Below are 27,055 nucleotides of genomic sequence, written 5' to 3'. Positions count from 1 at the left end.
GGGCTGGCTAGCTTGTTAAATAGGAAGGGAGGAGAAGGGAAGCTGCATCGATCGATCCTAGCTACACGGTGTGTGCGTGAGTGTGAGTTTGAGGCAAATTAACTGACAAAACAAAAGAGGGAGGGGGTTGGTGACATTGGCGGGTTCGCATTCCTCACAGCGTGGGACACGCGCGTGCGTTGGGGCGATATTTTGATTGGAGGAGAGTATCCTCGACCGACGGGGATAGGATACATGTGATGTGATCCGATCTTGATGCGGTTAGTCTAATAATTCAGTTAATTATACTTTCCCCATCTCATAATGTAGTGTGTATAGATTTTTCAAAAAATCAAACATTATAAACTTTGGATTTGTTTATAGGTAAAATGTGAACATTTAAAATACCAAATGCATATCATCGAAAAATCATCACTTATATTTTCACATATAAATACTTTTCTTGTCAAAGTTTGTCCGGTTTAACTTTTCAAAAAATCTACACGCACTACATTATGGAAAGAATGGAGTAGCAGGGAAATATCCCTTGGTTCCTGATTGTATCTACACCCTATATGAGGAAAAATAAAAAATCATAAAATAGTTCAGAAGGTTTTTTAGAATAAACTTGACTTTCTTTTGCACTAGTATACAAATTTTCGTGAATAAAAGATTGGCGTTCAGTCCAGAGCAAAAAAGATCTTTGCTATTATAGGTCACTATGATAGATATTAGGTATTCTAGATGTAGGCGGTTTTTTCAATAAACTTGGTAAAAGTTCGTAAAACTTGATTTAAAAAAGAAAAACCATATGCACTAAATTATGGAATTGAAGGAGTGTAGTTTAGCCACGGTGATTGTAATGTTGGCTGAGTGCGTAGCCCGTTTGGGATAAACGATAACGTGGCCAAGTGAATGTCAGATACTCAGATACTAGTGGATATACTCCTTAATTACTATGATTAGTACTAATCTGCATGGTTCTATATACCCCGGCCAATGGCCATCATTCCATGCAGGACCAAAACAACGATCCAACGTAACATGCAAAGTCACCGCTGCAGCTGCAAACGGTGGTCAAGTGGATCAGACAGCGGTGCCTAAACCCAATATATGCTCACGTGCATGAGCAGCACTAGTTGTCGACAGCGAGACTGGTGATAAACTGATTCGCCAAGTGGAGGGTATAAACTACTCCATCTATAAACTAATATAAGACGTTTTAGATCACTAAATTAGTGATTGAAAACATCTTATATTAGTTTACTGAGGGAGTAATAGATATCACACAGCGAGATCCTACTCCGACATCACATCGTCGTTGACCACATCACTATTTTGTTGGACCAAAATGGATGCCAAACTTACTATAGGAGTACACTATGGCCAATACTGTTTGATTTGCAGGATTAAAAAATACAGAAAGAGAAAATACATAGGATTGCATTTGTTATGACCGTATGAATCCTATATGGTTTTGATTGGTTTGATTGTTTCACAAGAAAAACAAATGATTTTTCCAAGATGTTTGATTAGATGCTAAAATTTCTCTGAAATGTAGTACAAGGGAATCATTAGGAAAAATTCCTTTAGAATTCAATCATACAAACCGAACAACCAATGTAGGAAAAAAATCTTAAGGATCACAATCCTTCAAATTTCTATGAAAATCCTTTGAATCAAAGAGGCCTCTAATTTTGGAACCCCACTATTTTGGAGTAGTTCTAATATTTAACTTCATCGTCCACCTCACTCACCCTCCTTTGTTTTTTTTATAACTCACCCACTCTCTTAGTCCCTTTGTGAATCCTGAGTGAGCATACATTGTGTGCAGCAGCTCACCTTTGTGGATTCCCCTGGTAAATAATATATCAACCATTGCAGCTTTATTGCACAGTTTGGGCTTGAACAAAAGGTTGACTTTGTCATCATTGTTTTTTTCGAAAAGGGGGGGACTTCCCGGCCTCTACATCAGAACGATGCATACGGCCACGTTTATATATAAATAAAGAAGTTCCACAAGGTCTTATAGTCTGAAAACAAAATATTGGCAAGCTCACAAAGAGCCACAACGCCAAGAAACAAAAGGCCCAAAAGCCACAACCGGCTGGCATAACAAAGATAGGTAAACTAATTGTCTATCCTATTACATGACCGCCATTCAAACCGGTTGAAGATATCCCGCGCTACCATCTCCCACTGGACAGATCCAGTAACCAAACGCTCTCTGGCCTCCGTCGGAGTGAGTAACGACCACATACGAAATCAGCACAGTAGCTCGGAATAAAACCTGCAAAAAATGAATATTTGTTGTTCTATTAAAAGCCAAATCATTTCTGCAATTTCAAATTGCCCACAACAAAGCACATACTCCTACACGAATATGTCTAGCTGTTTCGGACTCTATCCCAACAAGCCACGTTCCAAATAACATACTAACTGAATTCGGAGGAGTAATGTTAAAGGCAATATGCACCGTGTGCCATAAAATTCTTGCCAACCGGCAGTTAAAAAAGAGGTGCTTGATAGTTTCGTCCCGATCACAAAAACTACACCTAGTAGATCCTGTCCAGTTGCGCTTAACCAAATTATCCTTTGTTAAAATGACTTGTTTATGTACAAACCACATAAACATTTTAATTTTCAAAGGAACTTTGACTTTCCAAACCTCTTTGGAACTAGGAATTACACTAGAGTTAATGACATCGATATACATCGACTTAACTGTGAACTCTCCAGACCTAGTGAGCTTCCAACACAATTGAACGGGCTGATGAGATAGCTGAACCTCCATCAGTCTACTCACCAAATGAAGCCATGCTTCCCACCGGTCACCAACAAGCGCCCTCCTAAACTGAATATTGAGGGGAATGGACTGCATAATCGTTGCAACAAGAGCATCACGACGTTGAACAATACGATATAGGGACGGATACTGAAGCGCCAACGCCGTTTCACCAAGCCAGGTATCCTCCCAGAAGCGAGTGATGTTTCCATTACCGACTATAAACTTTGTTCTATTAAAGAAGACAGCTTTGACTCTCATAAGCCCCTTCCAAAACGGCGAGTCCGTCGGTCTCGCTGTCGCCTGGGACAACGTCTTGGACTGCAGATACTTACTACAGAGAATCTGCGCCCACGTGGCATCAGTCTCAACTGATAGTTTATACAGCCACTTACTGAGAAGACATCTGTTCTTGACTTCAAGATTCTCGATACCAAGGCCCCCCTGGTCCTTTGGTTGACAGATGATATCTCATTTGGCGAGTCAGTATTTTCTGTTTAGTTCATCGCTCTGCCAGAAGAACCGGGATCGATAGAAGTCCAGCCTTTTCCTAACACCAACTGGGACTTCAAAGAAAGATAAGAGAAACATAGGCATACTCGTGAGCACCGAATTAATAAGAATCAGTCGGCATCCATATGACATGAGTTTTCCCTTCCAGCAACTCAGTTTCTTCTCAAACCGATCCTCGATACACTTCCATTCTCTGTTTGTCAGCTTACGATGGTGAATGGGTATACCTAAGTACGTGAAAGGTAATGCCCCCAATTCACATCCAAACAATTGCCTATAGGCCTCTTGTTCCTCATTGGCTCTATCAAAGCAGAACAACTCGCTTTTATGAAAATTGATCTTCAATCCGGTCAATTGTTCAAAGAAGCATAACACTAGCTTCATATTTATCGCTTTTGCCAAGTCGTGCTCCATAAAGATGATTGTATCATCAGCGTACTGTAAGATGAACACACTACCATCAACTAGATGAGGCACCAAGCCACCCACCTGACCGGCCTCATTTGCCCTTCCTATTAGAATTGCCAACATGTCAACCACAATGTTGAACAGAATAGGAGACATTGGATCACCTTGTCTCAGGCCCTTGTGTGTCTGGAAATAATGACCTATGTCGTCATTCACTTTAATTTCAACACTCCCTTTTTGCGTGAAAGATTCTACCTAGTGTCGCCAAGCTTCATCAAAACCCTTCATGTGTAAGGCCTATTGAAGGAAAGACCATTTGAATTTATCATACGCTTTCTCGAAATCCACCTTGAAAACAACTCTATCTCATTTTTTCATGTGAATCTCATGGAGCGTTTCATGAAGGACCACGACCCCTTCGAGGATGTTCCTGTCCGGCATAAAAGCAGTTTGGGTAGGCTGCACCACATCATGCGCAATCTGTGTGAGCCTATTAGTCCCGACCTTGGTAAATATTTGGAAACTAACATTAAGAAGACAGATGGGCCCGAATTGCTCAATTCTCACAGCCTCTGTTTTCTTAGGAAGCAGGGTTATCGTTCCAAAATTCAGTTGAAAAAGCTGAAGCTGTCCAGAGAATAGATCATTGAACAAAGGCAACAGACCCCCCTTAATAATATGCCAACACTTCTTATAAAATTCAGCCGGAAATCCATCCGGGCCGGGAGCCTTATTATTTTTCATCTGCGATATGGCCTCAAACACTTCTTTCTCAGTAAAAGGAGCAGCCAAAATATCATTCTCCACTGCAGTTAGTTGAGGAACATTCTCAATCCTGAACTCATCCAGAGACACACAGTTATCCTCTGGAGCAAAGTTATTCGAACCACTCGATTAGTTAGATGCCATATGAGGCAAGTGATAAGTTGTTCAGTTTTGTTTTCTCGCACATGCTTGTATACTTTTATGTTTCTTTTTCTATTCATGATGTGTAGATTCACTTTAAATTTCATATGACAGGGTATGATTTACTTTAGATTACAAAGCATTAGTTCATTTGTCGCATTACAAATACAAGGTTCTGAAAAAAGGACAAAGTTCTACACAACTAGTTTATCTAAGGAATAGTGTTGTAGCATGTAACCATGCACAAGATGTTCCGACTTCTGACATCCTCATACATACATTCTGTTGAGATTTTTTTTTAAACACATGTAACTTTATTCATACTCATAACAATTACAAATACACTTATTTTCACCTAAGATCCAAGAAAACACAAAGTAATTCATGTCACTAAGAATTACAATGAAATCTCTTGTAAACACATTCTTCGCGGTATCAATCTCAGCTCGAAGAAATACACCAAAGATTTCAGTAAAGATGTTGTAATTAGACTGGAGCAACGATGTTGTCACTCTTTCACCCGCACGACCATTGGCAATAATGGTTTTTGAAAGCGTCTTGAGTCGCCCATCTAAAAAATGGAAAGCCTTGATCAATGAATGTACTTGGGGCGAGGATGATCCCCTAGAAGTGCAGGTCATCAAATCACTTATATCTTCACTATGGCGTCGATAAAATATTTCACCTCCACAAAGAACCAAACCAACAAAAATAAATCTTGATACGGCAACATAAACTCATCAGATCCGAATACTCGAATCTGCGACAGAAAACTCTCTAACCTCTTGGCACACTGACAAAAGAACGAGAGGAAATTTATTCTCACAAAACTATGAAGATCACTCGACGTTGATGAAGAACATAGAGGTCTAAACTGGCAATTACGTTTTTTGGTTATTAGCAATCTTGTTTTCTTGAAGAGTGAGTACATAATATTCTATCGAGTGTTTTTTATAGTTTCATAGTGTTTTGATGAAAATGCAAAAAACATGCAAGTGTATGATATTCTTTTGCGATGTAATTTTAAGTGATATATTACTGAGAGCTGAACACGCTCAAACACTCCATGTCAAGACACGAATCACGTCGTACAAAGATGGCCGAGAAAAAGGTAAGAAGAGACCCTCTCTAGAGTGGGCTGATGTAGAGGGATGTGACAACTGTGCTAGCTCTGAACCTTTTTAAAAACGCAGGCAAACTATTTGTATCATTTCATTAATTAAGGGAGAGTTAGAACAAGGGCAACCAAAAACAAAGACAGGCCAACAACGAAACGCTAAATTAATAGAATGGGGTACTCTTCCGACATAATGTTTCTCAAATCCTTTGCTCCAGCCTTGACCAATGTTGCCGCCTCATTTTTAATCTTTGCAAGGATAATTGTTGGCAGCGCTGAAATACCTTGGAATACACACACATCTGCTCCGTTCCAAATCGTCCAAGTAACTATCATAGTGAGGCTTAACTTTTCGTGCTTCCCATAGCCTTTCTCACTTGGTTGCCTCTGCAGTCTCATGCGATGGGCATTTGGTGACCCGCCAACGACGACCCCTTCCTCGAACGGGTCAAAATGGGCCCATTAATGGAGGGGGTCAAAAAAGGGTCATTCTTTAGTAGTGACACCATATATGTGATAATATTACATGTACCTCTGATATTAGTCTTACCATCAATAATATTTGGGGAAAAAATGCACCATCGAAAGTACAAGATCCAAGACAAGAAGAAGATGTTCATGAGTATGCCGATGTTCCTCTAGTCTTTCTTTAAAGTCCCCATAATGGTATGGAAAATGTTAGATTTCTATCGTTCACGATTCTTTTGGCAATGCGATGAGATAAAGAGAGCCTTACTAAGTGGGATATCATCTATAGACCGAAGGACTAGGGTGGGCTCGAACTTAGAGGTAAAGAATAGATGCCTGCTCAGTAAATGGTTGTACAAACTTTCTGTTGAGACTGAAGGCACGTGAGTATAGATTTTGCATAATAAGTACCTACAATCTGAGACCTTGGCCGAGGTTTCCGTTAGACCCCAATGATTCACCTTTCTCGAAGGGGTTAATGTGAACGAAAGCGGCTTTCTTTCATAGGACTAAATTCATCATTGGAAACGGTAATTCGAGTAGATTCTGGGAGGATACGTGGTTAGGGGAGGCGCCTCTAGCCACACAATATTTATCTTTGTATAATATTGTATAGCGTAAGGAGTCTTATGTTGCTACACTATTACAATCTAATCCTCTAAACATTCAATTCCGACGATCTTTAGTAGGAGACCGATGGGACGCTTGGCTACATCTGGTGCGGAGGTTGTTGGACGTTCACCTCTCTGATGAGCCAGATACTATTCACTGAAGATTAACTACGAACAGAATCTTCTCAGTTAAATCTATGTATGTAGACCTAATTGACTCTGGTCCGATTCTGAAATGCATACTTGGAAGATTAAAGTGTCGTTAAGAATCAAAGTCTTCTTGTGGTTTGTTCACAAAGAGGTGATTCTGACTAAGGATAACTTGGCAAAGTGTAGTTTGGACGGTAGTCAATGATGCTGCTTTTGTGATCAAGATGAAACTATTAAGCACCTCTTTCTCGATTGTCCGCTGCCAAACTATTATGACGTTCAATTCATATAGCCTTTAATATCACCCCTCCAAATAGTATTCGCACGTTATTCGGGACGTTGCTAAATGAAGTAGAGTCAAATACTGTGAGGCATATTCGGATAGGAGTATGTGCATTACTTTGGGCTATATGGAACTGCAGAAATGATATGTATTTTCACAGACAAACTCGTATAAAATTTTTGCAGGTTATTTACAGGGCCAGTACTTGGATCTGTACGTGGTCCTTTCACTCCTACCGAAGCCAGTGAGCCTTCGGTTACTGGGTGTACCTGATGGGAGATGATAGCTCGGGATATTTACAACCGGTTTGGATAACGATCTAGTAATAGGCTAGGCGTTTAGTCATCTCATCCTATTTTCGCCGATTGAGACAATTTTTACCTTGTTTCATTACCTTTTTTTAGCTCCGAGCGAACTTGTACTAGACCACGGATCTTTCAGATACTTTGCTTAACAAAGGGGTTGCATGTAACATTCGGATGCAGACACCGGAGTAATCCTCCTTTTCTAAAAACAGTTAAGAAGAAGAACACAACAATAGCCCATGGATTTCTCGCAAAACAAAACAGTGGACCATGGATCCATTGATTAAATAACATGCAACTTCTCCACAAACACGTTCATAATAGCAATTAATCTCAAGTTCTCAACAATGGAAATGAACGAAGCAACAACTGGGAAGGGATTATTGGCAAAACATGAATATACCTAAGAGCATGGAGCTTATTGGATTGAGAAATCAATGGCGGCATGCCCGAGCCGGAGGCAGCCTAGCCGATGTAGTACATGGGGTCTGGCAGCTTGAAAGTGCGGGCGCCCTCAGGCGCGCCGAGGATGTCACTCCACTGGTCGCCGATATTGCGGACGATGACGTACCCGGCGTCCTGCAGCTTCTGCCTCTCGCCGGACTTGTAGGTCACCGCGGAGCCCTTGAAGCCGGGTTGCTTCAGCAGCAGGTTCATCCACCCGGAGATGCCCTGGCGGCGGAGATTGGTGACGGTGATGGCCCTCTGGTCCTCGGTCCGGCCGGTGAGGAACACTGGCTTGATACCGACCGAGCGCAGCTTGTTGTACAACCGCTTCGTCTCTGGCAGCGCCGGGGCGCTCCCCTCCCGCACGTACGCGTTGAAGCTCGTCGCGTTGAACGGTGTAGCCCTGCACTCACATGTGTATGAAGATATATTAATGGCAGATTCAACTACATCAGCTGCTAGCAATTATGCATACCGAAGAAACATAGTGTGCGACCTAGATTGTAGTCCAAGTGGATGAGCGGTAACTAAACCCAATGCTCTGCATCTGTACGTAAGGCACGTGCATGAGCAGTACTGATGTAGTTGTGGACTAACGAGACTGATGATAAATTAAGTTGGCCATGTGGAGCGTATAAATCAATGTATGACACGGCGTGGTCCTACTCCAGCATCATCACGCTACTGTTTTGTTGGACCAAGAACGAACGCCAAACACAATCACTAGTTGTGGTATTTAATCTCATCGTGCACAGCTTTGTTGATTCCTTTGATAAATTAGGTCTACCGTTTGCAGCGTTATTGCAAAGTTTCAGCTTTCAACACAAAAGGTTAGCTTTCTCATGATTAGTTAGATATGTTGTGATAAGCTGTTCATCCTACTTTTCTCGGACGCGCTTGTATACTTTTATGTTTCCTTTTTCTAGCCGTTCAGTGTAGATCTGCTTTAAATTTCTTAGGGCAAGGTATGATTTACTTTAAAATCGCGATGCACTGGCTCATTCATCACATTAAAAATATATACAAGGTAGTCATACACACAGCTACTTAATCATAGTTTCAAACTAAACCTTTCGCATCAACTTGGCTAGATATGATCTAGGCTTCTACTACGTTTCAAGTTAATTTCCATTTTGTTTCAAGAGAATCTTCTTAACTAAGGTAATAGTGTTCCAACTCAAAAGAAAAAAAAGCAGGAATAGTGTTGCAGCATATGTAAATATGCAGAAGATGTTCTGACTTCTTACATCCAGGGGAAGATTAACGAGCTGCTCTGTTCGTTAAGATCGTGCTCGTTAAGGCTCGGCTCGTTAAGCTCGGTAAGATTAACGAGCAAAAAACCCTGCTCGGTTCGGTTCGTTTGAAGCTCGTTAAGCTCGTGGGCGCTCGTTAACAGATTCTGATGTGATACAGTCTACATGATGAGTGTGTAGATGTGATTTTTAAGAAGGAAGATGGTCACTACAAAAGGAAATGCACTAGTTTGTTTCCTCCTATATAGATTAGATTGAATAGATAGGCTCAGGTGCTACAATAATTTTGTCACGTAAGATGAAATATGTGTTGTGTTGTTACTAACGAGCTTGGCGAGCTACTCGTGAAACTCGTTAGATCGTTCATTAAGCTCGTTAAGCTTAACGAGCTGAAATTGATGATTGACTTTGTTCATTAAGAAGCCAGCCACGAGCATAACAAGCCGAACTATCGAGCGCTTATTAAGCTCGCGAGCTTTTGGTCCAGCCCTACTTACATCTTATAAAATATGTATTATCCATGTAAACTAAACTAAGCATAACATAGTTAGAAAGTATGGTTGATAAGGATGCTTGAAAAAGAAACCGTCCGATAAAGTAGTTAGCCAAGTGGACAACAGATAAGGTCCTACTCCGGCCACCACATACACATGCACATCACAGCACACATCTCTAACTCTAACTCTACTACTAGTATAGTATGTTTCCCTCTTGTTTTAATTTGTTGACCATTCATAGGAGGGACATATATATGGTCCTGTTGGCCGTCTCTGTGACTGTGATTAATTTGAGGTGACATTTCTACATTTCCAGTTTTAGTCTCCCTTGTTTTTCTACATTTCCAGTTTTAGTCTCCCTTGTTTTTCCACTTTCATTCATTAGAGATCTTACGATGCCACATTGCCACATTGTTATTCTAGCTAGTCAATTGATTTTAATTAACGAGGTCTAGTCAGATTTTTAGTTTATAAGATGAGTGCAGCCAGGTCCCTGCTTAGATACACCTGCAATAGATAGCAAATATAATGCACTACACATAGCATCAGTAGTGTGTATGTATACAATCGAGTAGTACGTACCCGAAGCCGTGCTTGGCGTAGTAGGGGAGGTTGGAGAGGGTGGTCTCGTCAATGTCGAAGACCCACACCTCCTTGCCGTTGCCGGCGAGCTTGAGGGAGTCGACGTAGGCGACGGCCTGGTCGATGACGATCTTGGAGTCGCGGCGGAAGTGGCTGCCGAGCATGTAGTGGCCGACGTAGCCCTCGCAGCTAGCGGGCACGGTCTTCCAGTCGCGCACGTTGTGCGCCTCCACGCCTAGCAGCCAGCTGTCGCACGCCACTCCGGCGTGCTTGCCGGAGCCCAGCAGCGGCCGCAGCGCGTGGATCAGCGGCGCCACCACGGCCTCGTCCACGTCCGCGGCCGAGGTCGGCATGCGGATGTTGACCTCCCACGCGCTGCATGAGGCCGCGAGGAGAGCCGCGGCGACGAGGAGGAGCATCGTCGTCGTCCTAGCCATTGCCATTTCTATTGTGTGTTGGTGCTTAATGAGGTGCAAAGAGTGTGGGGTGGCTAGCTCGTTAAATAGGAAGGGAGGAGAAGGGAAGCTGCATCGATCGATCCTAGCTACACGGTGTGTGCGTGAGTGTGGGGCTTTATGAGCGCCGCGCGGTATAAAAACTGCTTTTAGCGCGCGCGGATCCGGTTTGGAATCTTCAGCAGCCGCACAAAAAGCGTGCGCATGCTATAACTAATGCAGCGCGCGCATCAAAAAGGCATCGCGCGCAGCATATTTAGTGCGTCTGATCGCGCACGCTGCAAACTCTGGACTGCTGTAGATGGGACCGCTTGATTGGGACCATTGGACTCGCGCGCGCAGCATATTTTGCAGCGCTTGTTGGAGCAAACGTTTTCTAGCGTCCTAAAAAAATTTACTTGCGCACTGTAAACCTGTTTTTTGGGCGCCGCGCATTGGGCGGCTGTTGGAGATGCTCTTAGGTAGATTAATTGACAAAACAAAAGAGGGAGGGGGTTGGTGTCATGCATACGATCATGATACCTTAGGGGTCGCTTTCAGAGCGTGGGACACGAGCGTCGTTGGGATAGGATCATAAGAGGAGAGTCGCCGACGCGAATAGGACCGATGTGATCCGATCTTGATGCGGTTAATCCAATAATTCAGTTAATTATAGCATGCATCCGTACCATGCAGATCAGTTGTTCTGATTTACTTCATGCTACATTTTCGATGAAATGCAGTACAAGGAAATCCTTAGAATTTTTTTTCTATAGGATCCAATCTTACAAATCAAATAACCAATACAGAAAAAATTTCTTAAGGGCCACAATCCTCCAATTTTTTAATGAAAATCCTCTTAACCAAAGAGGCCTATACTTTTGGTACTCTCCACTATTTTCGAGTATTTAATTTTTATGCAGCTCACTCACCCACCTTGTCTTTATTTAATAGCTCACCCACTCTCTTTGGTGAGAATGCATAGTGTGCAGCAGCTCAGCCTTGTGGATTCCTTGGGGAAAAAAATAGATCTACCATTGCAGCTTTGTTACAGACTTTCGGTTTTCAACAAAAGGTCTACTTTGTCATGATTGTGGCCAAATAAAGTTATTCGAACCCCTCAATTAGTGAGATGACCTATGAATTGATAATTTGTTCATCATTGTTTTTCATACACGCTTGTATACTCTTATGTTTCTTTTTCTAGCCGCCACGTGTAAATTCACTTTTAATTTCTTAGGACGGGGTATGATTACTTTAAATCGCATTAGCTTGTTCATCACATGGTTTGCAGAAAAGGAGGAAGTTATGCCCAGCTAGATAATCTAAGGAATAGTGGTGTAGCATGTAACCGTGCACGAATTATTTGGACTTGTAACATCCTCATACATACCTTTTCTTTTGTGGAGATTCATAAAAAAGTATCACCAGTATAACTGACGATTACATTTTTTGGTTGTTCACAAATTTTGTCTTATTTCGCAGTGTTATATAATGTTTCATTGAGTTTCTCTATTGTTTCAAAGTCTATCATAATATTTCGTTGATTTCTTTATTGTTGCATTAAAGTGCACAAAACATGCAAGTGTGTGTTCTTTTTTTTTGCAATGTAATTTTAAGTGATACGTTTTTCAGAGCTGAATGTTAAACCGTAAAACACTCCATGTTAAGACACTAATCACGTCGTATAAAAAGGCCCGAGAGAACACAGTAGCTGACGCTCTCTCTAGAGTGGGTTGGTGTAAATGGATGTTACAACTTTGCAAGCTACGAGCCTTTTTTTAGAAGGGAGGAAAACTATTTGTCTCGGTCCATTAATTAAGAGATATTTAGAACAACATCAACCGAAAAAAGATAGGCTAACAACGAAAGGCTGAAATAATAGAATGGGGCTACTCTTCCGGCATAACTTTTCCCAAATCCTTTGCCCCGGCCTTGATCCATGTTGCCACCTTATTTTTAATCTATGTAAGGATGATGTTTTCCATGGTTGAAATACCTTGAAAGACATGCACATTTCTTTCATTCCAAATCGTCCAATTAATAGCATAGTTATGGTTTCCATAGCCTTCCTCTTATGATTCTTGTTGGACACCTGTTTAGACCAACATTCTTTGATCGAGGACTCCACACTCCAGGATTTGGTCTCCAAAGAGACCAAGCCAGTCTCTAATCTAGCTCTGAACTCTATTGAAAAGTTACATACAATACATGTGCACACAACATGCAAGACACAAGAACGACGTCATAATCGTCAGTTCTACACTATCAGTGGTCACAACCCATCATCTATGTGGGCGCTTGATTGCCTCTCCTGACCGGTGTTTGGTGGTCCGCCAATTATGATCCCTTCCTCCAACGGGCCAAAATGGGCCCATTAGTGGAGGGGTTCAAGATATATGTGATAATATTATGTACCTCTAATATTAGTTACATCATCAACAATGTTTAGTAGAAAAAGTACACCATCAACAGTACAAGATCCAAGTTAGGAAGAACAACACATCTATAACAATAATATAGCCCATGGGTTTCTCGCAAAAAATAACAGTGGACCATGGATACACAGATTAAGCAACATGCAGCTTTCCCGGAACATGTCTAATTCATAATAACTGATCTCAAGTTCTCAAAAATCAAAATTAATCAAGCAACAGCAGGGTGCGCGCGGGGGCGATTATTGACTAAGCATGCATATGATTAAGAGCATGGAGTTTATTCATTCGTGGATCAGGACTGAGGAGCAATCAATGGTGTCAGGAAACAGCCTAGCCGATGTAGTACATGGGGTCGGGGAGCTTGAAGGTGCGGGCGCCCTCCGGCGCGCCGAGGATGTCGCTCCACTGATCGCCGATGTTGCCGACGATGACGAACCCAGCGTCCTGCGGCTTCTGCCTCTCGCCGGACTTGTAGGTCACCGCAGAGCCCTTGAAACCGGGCTGCTTCACCAGCAGGTTCATCCAGCCGGAGATCCCCATTGCCGACACACCAAAGAAGACCTTTTTTCAACAGCTCCAAGCCATGTTGGATTGCATGCCATGTGGGTGATGTGTTGCCTGCAAAAACAGTGTCCACTAGGGACCCATTAGGATAATACCCCGCTTTCAACACCATGGCACAAAGTGAGTCCGGCTTCGTGAGTAGGCGCCACGCTTGGCGAGCTAGCAAGGCTTGGTTGAAGATGCGAAAATCACGGAAGCCAAGCCCTCCTCTTCCTTTTGGTTCAATAATTTTGTCCCGTGCCCTCCAATGTGTCTTTCTCTTACCATTCTTAGAACCCCACCAAAAGTTTCGCACTAGCCTTGTTAGGTCATCACACACCGATGCCGGTAACTTAAACACTCCCATGATATATGTGGGAATAGCCTGTGCCACAGATTTTATCATTGCTTCAATACCTGCTTGGGACAGGGAGTCTCCCCATGCCATGATCCTTTTAGTTAGACTAGCCTGTAGCATTTGGAATTTTCCTTTGTGCATACTACCATCTGGGGTCGGTAAGCCGAGGTACTTCCCCTCAAATTCCGAGTTTACTACCTGAAGCTCCTGCTTGATAGCTTGTTGCACCTCCACCGGGCAAGCCTCACCAAACTGAATAGAACATTTCTGTGGGTTAATAAGTTGTCCTGTAGCTTGCTCATAACTATTAATAACACCACGGATGTACTGGGCCTGCTCCAGGTTAGCTTTGAAGAACAATGATGTATCATCCGCAAATAGAAGATGTGAAATACCGGGTGCTCTCGGGCATACCTTCAAAGCTTGTAGGTTATGATTTTCTATTCCTTGCCTCAGTAAAGCACTTAGTCCATCGGCGACAAATAGAAATAGAAACGGTGATAGGGGGTCTCCTTGCCGAAGCCCACGCGATGGTGCAAACGAATCTAAGGTGACTCCATTAAATTTCACAGAGTATCTCACCGAGGTCACATATGTCATAATCCACTGAACCCACTGGTGAGCGAAGCCTCGCTTTATCATCGTCTGCTCCAAGAAGACCCAATCTACTCGATTATAAGCCTTTGATAAATCCAACTTATAAGCACAGTAGCTGTTTTCTTGCTTTTTCTCGTATTGCATGAAATGGAGGCACTCAAACGCCAAGAGGGCATTATCCATGATCATCCGTCCTGGTACAAAGGCACTTTGTTGTGGAGAAATGATTTCATCCAAAATGGGTCTCAACCCATTCACCAGGCATTTTGCAACAACTTTGTAAATAACGTTACAGAGACTTATGGGCCTGAAATCAGAGACTCGGGTTGGATCATTTACTTTCGGAATAAGAACAATTATCTTATCATTTATCCCCTCTGGCATTACTCCTGTATGAAAAAAATTCTTTGACTACACATATGACTTCCTCCTTTAAAACCAACCGGTTTTGCTGAAAGAAACGGGCTGGGAATCCATCACTACCGGGAGCCTTAAGCGGTCCGATCTGGAAGAGGCTATCTGAAATTTCCTTATCACTGAAGTTAGCACAAAGACTTAAGTTTATTTCATCAGTTACCTTTGGTTGTACTAGCTGTACAAGGGGAGCCTGAACGAGTGCATTGTCACAAGTAAAAAGGCTCTAGAAATACGCATCTACCAGATCGCCCATCTTTTCCTTTTTCTCAACTCTAGCGCCTGAATCATCAATAAGGAATTTGACTTTATTTTTCCTCGCTCTCCACACTGCCCGCTGATGAAAAAACTTTGTATTGCGATCTCCTTCCCGCAGCTAGTCAATACGTGATCGTTGCAACCACATGAGTTCTTCCTTGTACATGAGATCATTCATATGGTCTTGTACTGCCCGTATTTCATTGCGATCAGCATTCATATGCAGCAACTCCTCCAGCCTTGTTCTAGACTTCTCATGTGCACGCACCACACATCCAAACCTACATTTGCTCCATACATGTAGCTCGGCCATCAGCTCACGTAAGCCTCTGCGTATGTCACCCAGGTGTATCTTTGATCCCGCGTTAGCCCATGCATTCTTAACCCTCTCAGGCAGGCTATTATCAGTCTCCCACATAATCTCGTATCGTTTCTGGTTTGGCTTGAAATTCAGTTTTTCCTCCTTTATACACTGTAAGACCACTGGACAGTGGTCCGAGCAAGGGCTTACATGGTGCATGACCCATGCCTCCGAGAAGATGTCCCGCCAACGGTTATCCGCCACTGCCCGGTCAAGGCGGACTTTAACATTCCGACTTCCAGCTTGCTTATTGTCATAGGTAAAAGGCACACCCGAAAATCCCAAATCTGACAACTCACATATCTCCAAGGTGTCTCTGAAGGCCAACATCTGTCTTTCTCCACGTTGTGTTGCTGAGAGATATTCGAAAGACCACATGGCTTCACTGAAGTCACCAATCACACACCACGGTAATGCAGACCTTGTTTTCAAGCCTTGTAATTTCTCCCACATCAAATGGCGGTTTTCCACCCTCGGTTCACCATACACACAAGTTAAATGCCAAAGTGGATCATTATCAGACACACGAACATATGCATCAATATATCTATCATTTATTTCTTGAACATCGACAAAGATTTGATCACTCCAGAAGAGGGCTAGGCCCCCACTCAGACCATTGCTATCACATCCAGCAAAACCCCTCAGACCCAGTCTACCTCTTAAACGACGCACTTTTTCAGCTTTAACTCTAGTTTCACATAAAAAGACCAAATGTGCTCTGGCGGTCCTCGCAAGTCCCGCCAACTCATGAACTGTCGGTTTGTTGGCCGCACCCCGACAGTTCCAACTCAGGCAATTAATTGCTCCTGACGGGATGCCACATTCGGCCCCGTCAGTTCACCGGCAGCCCCTGGGTCGGTTGCTTCCTGCTTAATAGACTGGTCCTCTGTCCCGGCGGACGTGCCATCCGCAACCACCTTGCCCCTCTTCTGAACACCACCTGCCATGACAACCTCCTGAAAGATAACAATTGCCTCGTCTTGCTCGTTCTGGTTCACGCGTTGCTCCTTTTCTAGCACTGTATGCTTGTTCTGAAACAAGAAAACATCGTTCATCTCCGTGTCTTGGTTGTTCAAGGAGACAACCTTGTCTATCGGGTACCTTGATTGCTGCAGATTGGCAATGCACTCTTTGATCAGTGATCCTCTCACTGGTACATCAACATAAGGCACAAGGGCTTTGACACAACCAGCCTCTGTTTGGTGTCGACGATCGCAAATACACCATGGATCACGGCTGCGTGTTCCACGGGTTCCCATTAACCGGCTTCGGGTTGGCAGCATCCACAAGGGGAGCCCCATGATCGCCCCCACCGGCTTCCGGGTAAAGTACACGGCTGGATTTCCTTCGGCTGCACCAAAAGTGACATCGCCTCCGCAATCTTCATCTCCACAGAACCGTACTCAGGAGGCAGGGATCGATCTGGCGGGTCGCAAGCCTTCAGATGAGTTTGTGCCATCAGTCTAGGGTCCCTTAAGACCGCGCCCACCTCTCCTTCCCCTTCCCTGAAGTGGTTCATGCATATATTGGGCTTCAGCTCTTGCACATGGATAGGATACTCCATGGATACCCGAACATGGATAGGGTATATGCCATCAGGCGACCAGCAGGGTCAACAGGAGCCCAGGGCTCAAGCGACGGGCAGGCGGACGTAGCCGCGACGGGGCCGTGGTACGCCCTGGGGACGCACACGGGAACATTGCCATTGGCCGCGATGCCAGGGCCGGGCGGCGGCGGCGACAAGGGCGTCGCCCCTGAGACGCCAAACCCTAACATACGGGAGGCGGGGGCAGGGGCGGCAGCGCGGGGAGGCGCGCGGGGGAGGCGGGGTGCAGGTGCGGCGGCGGGGGAGGCGGCGGCGCGGGGAGGCGCGTGGGGCGGCGGCGAAACTAGAGATATTCATGCACGAATCCATGATATGAGAATCTAAGAGTGGTGGAGATTGACTGGTCCTATAGAATTCAATCTTACGAATCAAATAATCAATACAGGAAAATTCTTAAGGATCACAACCTCCAAAAAATTTATGAGAATCCTCTTATTCAAAGAGGCCTGTATAACTTTGGTACTCCACTATTTTGGAGTACTAATAGTATCTATATATTTTGTGCGCCTCGCTCAACCTCCTTGTCTTTTTTAATAATAACTCAGCCAATATTTGTGACGCGTGAGTGAGAATGCATAGTGTGCAGCAGCTCAGCATTGTGGATTCCTTGAAAAAAAATAGATCTACCATTGCAGCTTTGTTACAGACTTTCGGTTTTCAACAAAGGGTCTACTTTGTAATGATTGTGGCCAAACAAAGTTATGCGAACCCCTGAATTAGTGAGATGACCTATGAATTGATAAATTGTCCATCTTTTTTTTCAGACACGCTTGTATACTCTTATGTTTCTTTTTCTAGTCGCCACGTGTAAATTCACTTTTAATTTCTTAGGACGGGGTATGATTACTTTAAATCACATTAGCCTGTTCATCACATGGTTTGCAGAAAAGGAGGAAGTTGTGCCCAGCTAGTTAATCTAAGGAATAGTGGTGTAGCATGTAACCATGCATGAGTTATTCGGACTTGTAACATCCTCATACATACCTTTTCTTTTGTGGAGATTCATAAAAAAGTATCACCAGTCTAACTGACGATTACATTTTTTGGTTGTTCACAAATTTTGTCTTATTTCGAAGTGTTATATAATGTTTCATTGAGTTTCTCTATTGTTTCAAAGTCTATCATAATATTTTGTTGACTTTTTTATTGTTGCATTAAAGCACACAAAACATGCAAGTGTGTGTGCGTGTGTGTGTGTGTGTGTGTTTTGCAATGTAATTTTAAGTGATACGTTTTTGAGAGCTGAATGTTAAACCGTAAAACACTCCATGTTAAGACACTAATCACGTCGTACAAAAAGGCCCGAGAGAACACGGTAGCTGACGCTCTCTCTAGAGTGGGTTGGTGTAAATGGATGTTACAACTTTGCAAGCTAAGAACCTTTTTTTAAGGGAGGAAAACTATTTGTCTCGGTCCATTAATTAAGAGATATTTAGAACAACATCAACCAAAAATGATAGGCTAACAACGAAAGGCTGAAATAATAGAATGGGGCTACTCTTCCGGCATAAAATTTTCCCAATCCTTTGCCCCGGCCTTGATCCATGTTGCCACCTTATTTTTAATCTATGTAAGGATGATGTTTTCCATGGTTGAAATACCTTGAAAGACGTTCATATTTCTTTCATTCCAAATCGTCCAATTAATAGCATAGTTACGGTTTCTATAGCCTTCCTCTTATGATTCTTGTTGGACACCTGTTTAGACCAACATTCTTTGATCGAGGAGTTTACACTCCAGGATTTGGTCTCCAAAGAGACCAAGCCAGTCTCCAATCTAGCTCTGAACTCTATTGAAAAGTTACATACAATACATATGCACACAACATGCAAGACACAAGAACAACGTCATAATCGTCAGTTGTACACTATCAGTGGACATAACCCATCATCTATGTGGGTGCTTGGTTGCCTCTCCTGACCGGTGTTTGGTGGTCCGCCAATTATGATCCCTTCCTCCATCGGGCCAAAATGGGCCCATTAGTGGAGGGGTTCAAGATATATGTGATAATATTATGTACCTCTAATATTAGTTACATCATCAACAATGTTTAGAATCCCTCAAACAAAAAATCAACAATGTTTAGTAGAAAAAGTACACCATCAGCAGTACAAGATCGAAGTTAGGAAGAACAACACATCTATACTATAATATAGCCCATGGGTTTCTCGCAAAAAATAACAGTGGACCATGGATGCACTGATTAAGCAACAAGCAGCTTTCCCAGAGCATGTCTAATTCATAATAACTGATCTCAAGTTCTCAACAATCGAAATTAATCAAGCAACAACAGGGTGCGCGCGGAGGCGATTATTGACGAAGCATGCATATGATTAAGAGCATGGAGTTTATTCATTCGTGGATCAGGACTGAGGAGGAATCAATGGTGTCAGGAAACAGCCTAGCCGATGTAGTACATGGGGTCGGGGAGCTTGAACGTGCGGGCGCCCTCCGGCGCGCCAAGGATGTCGCTCCACTGATCGCCGATGTTGCCGACGATGACGAACCCAGCGTCCTGCAGCTTCTGCCTCTCGCCGGACTTGTAGTTCACCGCAGAGCCCTTGAAACCGGGCTGCTTCAGCAGCAGGTTCATCCAGCCGGAGATCCCCTGGCGGCGGAGGTTGGTGATGGTGACGGCCCTCTGGTCCTCGGTCCTTTCAGTGAGGAACACCGGCTTGATGCCGACCGAGAGCAGCTTGTTGTACAACCTCTTCGTCTCTGGCAGCGCTGGCGCGCTCCCCTCCAGCACGTACGCATTGAAGCTCGTCGCGTTGAACGGTGTAGCCCTAAAAGCACATGTATATGAGGATAGATTAATGGCAGATTCAACCATATTAGCTACTAGTAATTATGCAAACCGAAGAAACATGTGTAACCTAGATTGTGGTCCAAGTGATCAAATGGTCAAGTGGATGAGCAGTACCTAAACCTAATGCTCTGTATCTGTACGTAATGCACATGCATGGGCAGTACAGTACGTATTGTGGACGAAGTAGAGGATATAGTGAGGTCGTACTGTTTTGCTGGACCAAGAACGAATGCCAAACTTACTCACTACTTGTAATATTTAACATAATCGTGCAAAGCTTTGTATGTAGCAGCTCAGCTTTGTTGATTCCTTGGATCAAATAGGTTTACTATTGCAGCCTTATACTCCCTCCGTTCCTAAATATTTGTCTTTCTAGACATTTCAAATGACTACTACATACGGATGTATGTAGACATATTTTAGAGTGTAGATTCACTCATTTTGCTCCGTATGTAGTCACTTGTTGAAATGCCTAGAAAGACAAGTATTTAGGAACGGAGGGAGTATATTGCAACTGAGTCTCGGCTTTCAACAAAAAAAGTTAGTTTTTTTCATGATTGTGGTGAAGCAAAGTTATTGGAACCCCTCGATTAATTAGATATGCAGCTGTTCATCATTATTTCTTTTCTCAGACACGCTTGTAAACCTTTTATGTTTCTTTTTTCTAGCCGCCCATTGTAGATTCACTTAAAATTTCTTAGGGCAAGGTATGATTTACTCTAAATAGCAATGCACTAGTTCCTTCGTTACATTATGTAAGGAAGTTATACACAGCTAGTTAATCATAGCTTCAAACAAAACCTTTAGCATTATCTTGGCTATATATTATCTAGACTTCTACTACGTTTCAAGTTAATTTCCATTTTGGTTCAACAGAATGTTCTTAACTAAGGAACAGTGTTGTGGCTTATGTAACTATGCGCAAGATGTTCTGACTTCGTACATTTTATAAAAAAAGTATTCTCGATCTAAACTCAATTAAGAATAACATAATTAGAAAGTATATGTCGATAAGGACGGTTGAAAAATAAATCCGTTGATAAAAGTAGCCAAGTGGACAGCAGATATACGGTCCTACTCCGGCAATCACATGCCCATGCTCTTGCCCATCACATCTCTATATCTAAAAACTGGAGGGACATATATATGGTCCTGCTGGCCGTCTCTGTAACTCCGATTAATTGGAGGTGACCAGCAATGATGATGTCCACGTGTCCAGTACAAAGCTAATGATGAGTACTCCCACTCTCGTTCAATAGAGATCTTACGACGCTAATGATGAGTACATTCCTTTTTATATCCACTTCTACTCTCACTTGTTTTCCAACTCTCATTCAATAGAGATCTTACGATGCCACAATGTTATTGGTGTTTTTTCTTGTCTAACTTGTGAGTTGATTTTAACTAACGAGGTCTAGTCAGATCTTTACTTCCTGTGAACGAAAAATCCCTGCTCAGATGGACCTGCAATAATTCGCAACTGCATGTATATATGTACACGCATATGTAGCATGGTGTGCACGTAGGTATACAATCAAGTAGTACGTACCCGAAGCCGTGCTTGGCGTAGTAGGGGAGGTTGGAGAGGGTGGTCTCGTCGATGTCGAAGACCCACACCTCCTTGCCGTTGCCGGCGAGCTTGAGGTTGTCGACGTATGCGAGGGCCTGGTCGATGACGATCTTGGAGTCGCGGCGGAAGTGCTTGCCGAGCATGTAATGGCCGACGTAGCCCTCGCAGCTGGCGGGCACCGTCTTCCAGTCCCGCACGTTGTGCGCCTCCACGCCCAGCACCCAGCTGTCGCACTCCACTCCGGCGTGCTTGCCGGAACCCAGCAGCGGCCGCAGCGCATGGATCAGCGGCGCCACCACGGCCTCGTCCACGTCCGCGGCCGAGGTCGGCATGCGGATGTTGACCTCCCACGCGCTGCATGAGGCCCCGAGGAGAGCCGCGGCGACCAGCAGGAGCGTCGTAGTCCTGGCCATCGCCATTCCTAGCGTGTGTGTTGGTGCTTGCTGAGGTGCAAAGGGTGTGGGGTGGCTACCTTGTTAAATAGGAAGGGAAGAGAAGGGAAGCTGCATCGATCGATCCTAGCTACACGGCGTGTGAGCTTGAGGTAGATTAACTGACAGAGCAAAAGAGGGAGGGGAGGGGGTCGCTTCCAGAGAGCGTGGGACACGAGCGTCCATTGGAGAGATATTTTAATTGGAGGATAGGGTCGATGGGATCCGATCTTGATGCGGTTAGTCCAATAATTCAGTCGATTATAGCATGCATACGTACCATGCAGATCACTTGTTCTGATTTACTGCATAGCCAATGCTACATTTTCTTTATAAAATGCAGTATTATAAGGGAGTGCTTATAGAAGAAAAAAAAATCCTATAGAATTCAATCTACGAATCAAATAAGCAATACAGGAAAATTCTTAAGGATCACAATCTCCAAATGTTTTATGAAAATCCTCTCATTCAAAGAGGCCTATAATTTTGGTACTCCACTACTTTGGAGTACTTATAGTATTTATTTTTGTGCACCTCACTCACCCTCCTTAATAACTCACCCACTTCCTCTGGGACTCGTGAGTGAGAATGCATTGTGTGCAGCAGCCTAGCATTGTGTGGATTCCCTTGGTAAAAAGAGATCTGCCATTGCAGCTTTATTGCAGAGTTCCGGCTTCAACAAAAGGTTCACTTTGTCATGATTGTGGCCAAACAAAGTTATTCAAATTAAACCCCTCGATTAGCTAGATGGCCTATGAAGGATAAGTTGTTCAACTTTCTTTTTTCAGAAGCGCTTGTATACTTTTATGTTTGTTTTTCTAGCTGCCCAATGTAGATTCACATTTCATATCTTAGGGCGAGGTACGATTACTTTACATCGCATTAGCTTGTTCATCACATGGTTTGAAAAAAAAGGAGGAAGTTATGCCCAACTAGTTAATCTAAGGAATAGTAGTTGTGTAGCATGTAATCATGCACAAGATACTCTGACTTCTAACATATTCATACATAAGTACCTTTTTTGTTGTGGAGATTCATAAAAAAGCATTATCAGTCTAATTGATGATTACATTTTTTTGGTTGTTCACAAAACTTGTCTTATTTCAAAGTGTTATATAATATCTCGTTGAGCTTTTTATGGTTGCATGAAATTGCAAAAAAAATGCAAGTGTATGTTCTTCTTTTTGCGATGTAATTTGAAGTGATATGTTTTTGAGAGCTGAACGTTTAACGCTCAAACATTGCATGTTAAGACACTAATCGCGTCATACAATAATGCCTGAGAGAACACGGTAGTACACGCTCTCTCTAGCGTGAGCATTGTAAGTGGATGTTAGAACTTTGCAAGCTACGAGATTTTTTAAAAATGGACGCAAACTATTTGTTTCATTCCATTAATTAAGATACGAAAGGATAAAATAATATAACAGGTCTATTCTTCAGGCATAATGTTTCCCAAATCCTTTGCCCCACCCTTGACCCATTTTGCCACCTCATTTGTAATGCATGCAAGGACGATGTTTTCCATGGTTGAAATACCTTTGGAAGACACATGCATTTCTATTGTTCTAAATCGTCCAATTAACTAGCATGGTGAGGGTTTCCATAGCCTTTCTCTGACGAAATTGGTAAACACACAGATGGGTTACATGAGGTTCATGGGCTCCTTCCTCTAATCCCCCCCCCCCCCCGCCCCCAACTTGAATTTCGGGTAGGTGTCCCCCCCCCCCCCCCTAATAAATCACCATTTTCCAAATCATAATGACCTTGTAAAACCCCCGTAATGATCCATGAATGTAGCATTACTCTTTATCTGATGATTCATGCTGGACAACTGTTTAGGCCAGCATTCCTTGATTGAGGTGTCCACACTCCAGGATTTGGTGTCGAAAGAGACCAAGCCAGTCTCCAATCTAGTTCTGACATTTATTGAAAAAAGGCGTGCTTTATTTGTGTTGCATAATTAGCTGATAAAAGTTACATACAATACATATGCACACAACATGCAAGACACAAGAACAACATCGTAACTGTCAGTTGTACATTGTCAGTGGAGACAACCAATCGTGTATGTGGGCTCTTGGTTGACTCTCCCGACTAGTGTTTTTCTTAGGGGTTAAACCAAGTCTTTATTGCTCAAAAGCCACATTGAGTGGGATACAAAAGGGATCATGGGGCTCGATCAACCATAGGTGATGACCCCGATCAAAAGAATGTGCAAACTTGGCTAACTTATCGGCATCGCTATTAGCAGCTCTGCCCTCGAAAGTAATATTACAATTAAATGATAATAAGTGTTGCATAATCTCCTTTATTATTGCTCCATAGCTTCCCTGGCTTGCCTTCTAGATGTCGGAGACAATCTGCTTGGAGTCCGAAGCCAAAACAAAATTTTGTAGCATCAGATCTTGGGCGAGAGCTAACCCTTCTCAGCAGGCGATAGCTTCTAATGTTGCCACATCTGTTATTCCATGCACGACCAACACTGAGCTGCCCATATAGTTTCCATCTGTCTCTACACACTGCAGCAGCAGCCCCTCTGTTCTCTATTTTGGCCACTGCTGCATCCACATGTACTTTCGCGTAAGCTGCGGGGGGAGCCTTGGGGCGCACTGTATCAATCCTGGACGCTACAAGGGCCTTGCCCGGGCTCTTTGGTAGGAGTTCCAAATCTGCAATGAATCTATTTATGAATTCATGAGTTGATGCTGGACTTTGATAGACTTCTTCGTGAATTGCCTTCCTTCGTGCCCACCGGACTAGTGTTTGGTGGTTCGACAATTATGATCCCTTCCTCCAACGGGCCAAAATGGGCCCATTAGTATAGGGATTCAAGATAGTATGCAATAATATCATGTATCTCTGATATTAGTTATACCATCAACCATGTTTTTGTAAAAAAAATGCACCATCAACAGTACAATATCCATGTTAAGAAGAACAACACATCAAACAATAATATAGCCCATGGATTGCTGGCAAAAAAAGTGGACCATGGATCCATCGACTAAGCATCATGCAGCTTCTCCCGGAACACGTCTAATGGAAATTAACCAAGCAACAATGCCGAGACGCGCGGGGGGGGGGGGGGGGGGGGGGGGGGGCATGCATATTAACAGCCTAGCCGAGCCGATGTAGTACATGGGGTCAGGTAGCTTGAAGGTGCGGGCGCGCCAAGGATGTCGCTCCACTGGTCGCCGAAGTTGCCAACAATGACATACCCAGCGTCCTGCAGCTTCTGCCTCTCGCCGGACTTGTAGGTCACCGCAGAGCCCTTGAACCCCGGCTGCTTCAGCAGCAGGTTCATCCACCCAGAGATCCCCTGGCGGCGGAGGTTGGTGATGGTGATGGCCCTCTGGTCCTCAGTCCTGCCGGTGAGGAACACTGGCTTGATGCCGACCGAGCGCAGCTTGTTGTACAGCCGCTTTGTCTCCGGCAGCGGTGGTGCGCTCCCCTCCAGCACATATGCGTTGAAGCTCGTAGCATTGAACGGCGTAGCCCTGCGCGCACATATATATGAAGATAGATTAATGGCAGATTCAACCATATCAGCTACAGGTATTATGCATACCGAAGAAGCATATGTGACCTAGCTAGATTATGCTCCGAGTGGCAAAATAGCCCAGTGGATGAGCAGTACCGAACCCAATGCTCTGTATCTGTACGTAACGAACGTGCATGAGCAGTACGTAGTTGTGGACGAACGTGAATTAAGTTGGCTAAGTGGAGGGTATGCATTACCTCGTGAGTTAACATGTGCATTGTACTAGTATGCAGTAGCGCGGCTTTATTGATTCCTTTGATCAAGATCAAATAGGTTTACCATTACCATTGCAGCTGAGTTTCGGCTTTTAACAAAAAAAAAGTTAGTTTTGTCATGATTGTGGTGAAGCAAAGTTATTGGAACCCCTCGATTAGTTAGATACGCAGCTGTTCATCATTATTTCTTTTCTCGGACGTGCTTGTAAACCTTTTATGTTCTCTTGTCTAACTAGTGAGTTGACATTAACTAAGGAAGTCTAGTCAGATTTTTACTTCATGTGAACGGAAAAGTCCCTGCTCAGATGCACCTGCAATAATTAGCAACTACATGTATGTACGCATGTATAGCATGGTCTGTACGTATGTATACAATCGAGTAGTACGTACCCGAAGCCGTGCTTGGCGTAGTAGGGGAGGTTGGAGAGGGTGGTCTCGTCGATGTCGAAGACCCACACCTCCTCGCCGTTGCCGGCGAGCTTGAGCTGGCTGTCGACGTAGGCGAGGGCCTGGTCGACGACGACCTTAGAGTCACGGCGGAAGTGCTTACCGAGCATGTAGTGGCCGACGTAGCCCTCGCAGCTGGCGGGCACCGTCTTCCAGTCCCGCACGTTGTGCGCCTCCACCCCCAGTACCCAGCTGTCGCACTCCTCCGGTGTGCTTGCCGGAGCCCAGCAGTGGCCGCAGTGTGTGGATCAGCGGCGCCAACACAGCCTCACCGACGTCGGCATCCGGATGTCGACCTCGCATGCGCTGCATGAAGCCGGGAGGAGAGCCGCGGCGACGAGGAGGAGGAGCGTCGTCGTCCTAGCCATCGCCATTTCTAGCTACTCTTTGGTGCTTGCTGAGGTGCAAAGAGTGTTGGGTTTCTAGCTTGTTAAATAGGAAGGGAAGGGAAGCTGCATCGATCAATCCTAGCGACACGGTGTGTGCGTGAGTGTGAGCTTGAGGCAAATTAACTGACAAAACAAAAGAGGGAGGGGGTGGTGTTATATGGTAGCTAGGGCTCGCTTTCAAAGCATGGGACACGCGCCTTGGGCCAATGTTTTGATTGGAGGAGAGTGTCGTCGACAGGGATTGGATCGACGTGATCAGATCTTGATGCAGTTAGTCCAATAATTCAGTTAATTATAGCATGCATAGGTACTACCATGGAGATCAGTTTTCCTG

The 27,055-nt window shown here is 43.8% G+C and overlaps 2 protein-coding genes and 1 pseudogene across 2 annotated transcripts; all 3 read right to left on the bottom strand.

Moving 5' to 3' along the window:
• Positions 1–7,769: 7,769 nt before the first annotated feature.
• LOC123106056 (stem 28 kDa glycoprotein) lies at positions 7,770–10,798 on the bottom strand. Its single transcript, XM_044528255.1, has 2 exons — positions 10,305–10,798; positions 7,770–8,375 (listed from the first exon to the last, which is right to left on the bottom strand). The coding sequence occupies exons 1-2, from the start codon at positions 10,745–10,747 to the stop codon at positions 7,991–7,993; spliced, it is 828 nt and encodes a 275-aa protein (XP_044384190.1). The 5' UTR covers positions 10,748–10,798; the 3' UTR covers positions 7,770–7,990.
• An 8,522-nt stretch (positions 10,799–19,320) lies between these two features.
• On the bottom strand, positions 19,321–22,228 carry LOC123106055 (stem 28 kDa glycoprotein). The gene is made up of 2 exons (XM_044528254.1): positions 21,675–22,228; positions 19,321–20,102 (listed from the first exon to the last, which is right to left on the bottom strand). The coding sequence occupies exons 1-2, from the start codon at positions 22,112–22,114 to the stop codon at positions 19,718–19,720; spliced, it is 825 nt and encodes a 274-aa protein (XP_044384189.1). The 5' UTR covers positions 22,115–22,228; the 3' UTR covers positions 19,321–19,717.
• A 3,000-nt stretch (positions 22,229–25,228) lies between these two features.
• LOC123108458 (stem 28 kDa glycoprotein-like) lies at positions 25,229–26,823 on the bottom strand (annotated as a pseudogene).
• Between the last annotated feature and the right edge of the window lie 232 nt (positions 26,824–27,055).

This window comes from Triticum aestivum, chromosome 5A, assembly GCF_018294505.1.
Source record: "Triticum aestivum cultivar Chinese Spring chromosome 5A, IWGSC CS RefSeq v2.1, whole genome shotgun sequence".
NCBI classification, from domain to species: domain Eukaryota; kingdom Viridiplantae; phylum Streptophyta; class Magnoliopsida; order Poales; family Poaceae; genus Triticum; species Triticum aestivum.
This window is presented reverse-complemented; position numbering and strand designations above follow the sequence as displayed.